The sequence below is a fragment of the Lipotes vexillifer genome, unplaced genomic scaffold (genome assembly GCF_000442215.2).
Source record: "Lipotes vexillifer unplaced genomic scaffold, Lipotes_vexillifer_v1.1 scaffold680, whole genome shotgun sequence".
Classification (NCBI taxonomy): domain Eukaryota; kingdom Metazoa; phylum Chordata; class Mammalia; order Artiodactyla; family Lipotidae; genus Lipotes; species Lipotes vexillifer.
The window spans coordinates 2826701-2830648 of NW_006780838.1; the positions used below are offsets into that span (position 1 = coordinate 2826701).

Here is a 3948-nt window from a genome sequence, read left to right on the forward strand (position 1 = left end):
GTGTTCCTCAGAACAGAGGGCTCAGATTCAAATGCTATGGGGGCACCCAGCAGGTTACCTACAGAGGGGGGTGGGCCAGGTCCTGGAGCCAAGGGGAGGGCAGGGGGGCTGAAGGGTGCCCTCTCCCAAGGAGCAGCCACTCCTGGATTCCAGCCTGCCAACTGGCACACCAAGAAACGGGCCTACAGGTGTCAGATCTTCCCGCCCATTACAAGAAGCTGACCATCGGGGATCTTCACGTGCAGCCTCCCGAAGCTTAAGTGCTAGTAGCTCATTTATTTCTAAAGCATCGCGTGAGGCAGAGAACACACCTCTGCAGGCCACTTCTGCCCTCCAAACTGGCCGTTGTGACCGTTGAACTGGAAAGTGACTGTTGAGGGGCCAGACAAGGGCGGGGGGCCTGGAGGGCAGGGCTGGCAGGGACCCCGGGTGCAGCACCTACTTGGTCACCACGCTGATCTTCACACCGAAGACGCCGGTCTGCTTTTTGGACGGGGTCCTCTTCAGGCTCATATCTCGGCTGGTGAATTTCATGGAGAATTCCACTTTGATCTGGTTGGGGGCAAGGCAGGCACAATCCCCCAGGGCATGAGTGCCCAAGGAGTGCCCCCCAGGACTGCAAACAATGGCTACCTCTCCCACCCAGGGCTCCCTGAAACACCTACAGGGTGGGAGCGAGAGGGGTGGAGGCAGAGGAGAGGGGGGAGGGGCTGGGCTAAGGAGGTGGGGGTCCGACAGCGCCCCCAGGGCACCAGCAGAGGCCAGGCTGCCCACCCACTGTGCAGACACTTCCTATCTCTCTGGGCTCACCCCATTCATCTCAATCACATCTGTGTGCCAGTTCTTCGTTTCTACAGTTTGTGGATCCAGCTGCAAAGAAAGAAAGAAAGAAAGAGAACGTGAGAGAGAGAGAGAGAGAGAGAGAGAGAGAGAGAGAGAGAGATGACAGCTGAGACCAAGCCAGAGCTCTCCCTGCTGCTCAGCCACAGCTCAGAAGTTGGCTAAAAGGTCAGGAAGATGGAACTGGGGGCTGATGCTTATCTTGACATCAGTCCTTCAGGGGGCTCCAGCCCCCAGGCCCCTCCTGCCCTGGCTAGTGCAGGACTGCCCCCACTCTGGGAAGGAGGTGGGCTGCGCTCTTAGGCACATTCACCCATCACCTCTCATTCACTCCTGACCCCACCCTGTGAGATGGGTATTATCACCCCATTTCACAGATGCAGAAACCGAGGCTCACAAACCATCAGCAACTTGCTCAACTTCTTGAACTGGAGTTGACAGCAGGGGATGTAGCCCGTGTACCTGGAGGTGGTGAACGGGAGGCGGTGCCACGTAGAGGTGAAGCGCCCTGGGTCTGAATCCCAGCTCTGCCACTGCCGACTGTGTGACCTTGGAAAGTTTTCACCTTGCTAAACCTCATTTGTTTCATCTGTTCACTGCAGCCAGTAAAGAACCTGCCTTGCTGGACTGTCGTGAAGACTCAGTAAGATAACGGGTAAATGGCTGGTCTCCCAGAAAGCAAACACTCTGTAGAGGAGGCCCCCAAACTGGGCAGGAGCCCCAGGGAAGTGGAGATGGCAGGGGGAAGCGCAGAGACATCCACAGGTGATCAAACGGGACTCCGTTTCTCTGGCTCAGTGGCCTTCAAACTGTTTTCGCTGTGCATCCATAAAGTAATTTGGAAAAACAATGCACACCCTGGCACATTTTTAAGTCAACATGTGAATATTTCCAGAGCAGGTTTAAATAGCTGCAAAGAATATAATTTCCAGAATAATGTAAATATTTACATCTTAAAATAAAACTGTTACATCATTCTTTTAAATGTATTCAGTGGAATCCAAATTCCATAGTGATTTGATATCCACCGTCATCCATTTAAAAGACACATAAACAAGTTCTTTCCCTTGTAGAAACCCTGCAACGTTCCTTTTTCTCTTTGATTTTGTGTTTCTAGTCTATTTCTCCCAAAGAATTATGCCCTAGTTTGCATTTTTCTTTTTTAAAGTCTTTTATTCCTCACCCTATTATATTTTGCTTCAACAAAAATATCTGTGTAAGTGGAAATGAAAGATCTCCTGAGACCACTAGGCTCCAAATGTTCGAAACATATTCTGGGTTAGTTATTACAATGGTTAGCAGTACATAATAAAAAATTTGACCAACACATTACTAATTTTAATAAATATTCAGCAGCAAAGTACCATTCTGGTGGAATTGCATCGCTTAATGAGATGGGTAGAGCATTTTTTCTGTTTTAGTTCACGTATGTACACGAATATTTGCTAGGGTGAAATGGGGTTTTAGCATCAATACTGTTTTAATTTTTATTTCATTATTTTAATTAAAGTTTTATTCTAATGAGACTCCACCAAGATTTTTACCCAGGGAGTACATGATTTAATTAGCATTTAGTATTGCTTAAAGATCTTTTTTTTTTTTTTTTTTTTTTTTTTTTTTTACCCTGGCCGCACAGTGCAGCTTGTGGGATTTTATTTCCCCGACCAGGGATAGAACCCATGCCCCCTGCAGAGGAAGCGTGGAGTCTTAACCACCGGACCGCCAGGGAAGTCCCTTGGTTTGGTGTTTAAAGATGTAAAGGATGAAACATCTTGTTCACATATAGATGGGGCTGAAAATAGTTTTATTATTGCAATGTTGGCAATTCTTTAACCTCTTTCCTCGGTATTTGCCTTAAATTGCATAGATACCTATTATCAATATTTATTTTAAATGATCTCAGCTGACCATTTCCATCACTTTTGTGGAAAGAAAGAACTGGAAACCACGTGACTTGTGAAAGGGTGGGAAACCCAGCTTTTAGAGTCTTTTACTTTCTCAGCTCCTACATCAGCACTTCAAGTGGCCCCTCTCTTGCCGCCCAGGAGGCCTGGGAGCCCTGAGCCGAGTCCCCCAGCAAGCCTCGGGCCCCGCTGCAGAGCGAGGTGGTGGTGCAAGGCCCTTCTCTGGCGGGTCGCTTTTTGGCCATAGCTCTGGCGGGAGCTGAAGATCTGCAAGCTGAATGCTTTAAAACTCTTCTGCCCTCGTACCCCTGGACCGTCTCTGCACCCCCAGGGCATGTGCACCATAGTCTGAACACTGCCGCTCTAACAGGCCCCTCGCCACAAAGGAAAGCTGAACCCGAGTCAGTCCAGGGTGGGCTGGGCCCCGGTGCTTCTAACAGCTCAAGGTAAGACCCCCGCACCTTCTATCACCCACACACCCGCTGGGGACAGGGGGCACCCAAGCCTCCGACAGGGTCTGGGCCCTGCATCTGGGCCCAGGCCCAGCCTGGAGAACAGGACAGAGGGAGAGTGGTGTGGAGAGGACTGAACACCTCCTCAAACATGCTAGGGAAGCATGTGGGACTCACAGCCTGGCTGCTGCCCCGACTCTGTATTTTACAAGGCTCGGGGCCAAGTCCTACTGGGCCCCTGAAACCTTCCTCCCCTAAACTTTTTGTCCCAACCCTCACCGGGCCTGTGGCACAGGCTGCTCCTTCCACTTCCTTCATCCCCTCCTGAATTCTGGGTCTTGGACACAGGGCCTTGGTCTGTCCCCAGCCCTGACCTCGAGCAGTGGCCACCTGGCGTAGAGAGATCGCCACAGCTCTTCGTCAACTGGGGCAGATACTACCCTTGGGACACACGTTCTGGAATGACCACCTGCTTCTAATGCAGGTCTCTCCAGTCACCAGCATAAGCCTCAGGCCAATTCTGTGGTCCTGGCCCCTAGTGCCCCTCCCCTGCCCTAGCCTCCCATGACCTGGCACCTCCTGTGGACTGAGCCAGTGGTCCCTCCCTGGGTCCTTGAGTGGTATGTGGACATAGCCCAAGTGGGGAAAGTGCAGGGAATGAGAGTCAGACCGACCTGGGTCCAAATATTCACTCTTCCACTCAACTGTGTGAATGTGGGTAAGTCACTTAACCTCCTGGAACCTCAATTTCC

The 3948-nt window shown here is 51.0% G+C and overlaps 1 protein-coding gene across 1 annotated transcript in view; it reads right to left on the reverse strand.

Annotated features, from left to right (window-relative positions):
• The window catches only part of ABR (ABR activator of RhoGEF and GTPase), a 183434-nt gene that overhangs the window by 11880 nt on the left and 167606 nt on the right, over nucleotides 1–3948 (reverse strand). The window contains exons 17-18 of the mRNA XM_007454242.1: nucleotides 811–870; nucleotides 443–552 (exon numbers count right to left, since the gene is read on the reverse strand). Of these exons, the coding sequence (XP_007454304.1) occupies nucleotides 443–552; nucleotides 811–870 (170 nt within the window). The remainder of the gene's footprint in view (nucleotides 1–442; nucleotides 553–810; nucleotides 871–3948) is intronic.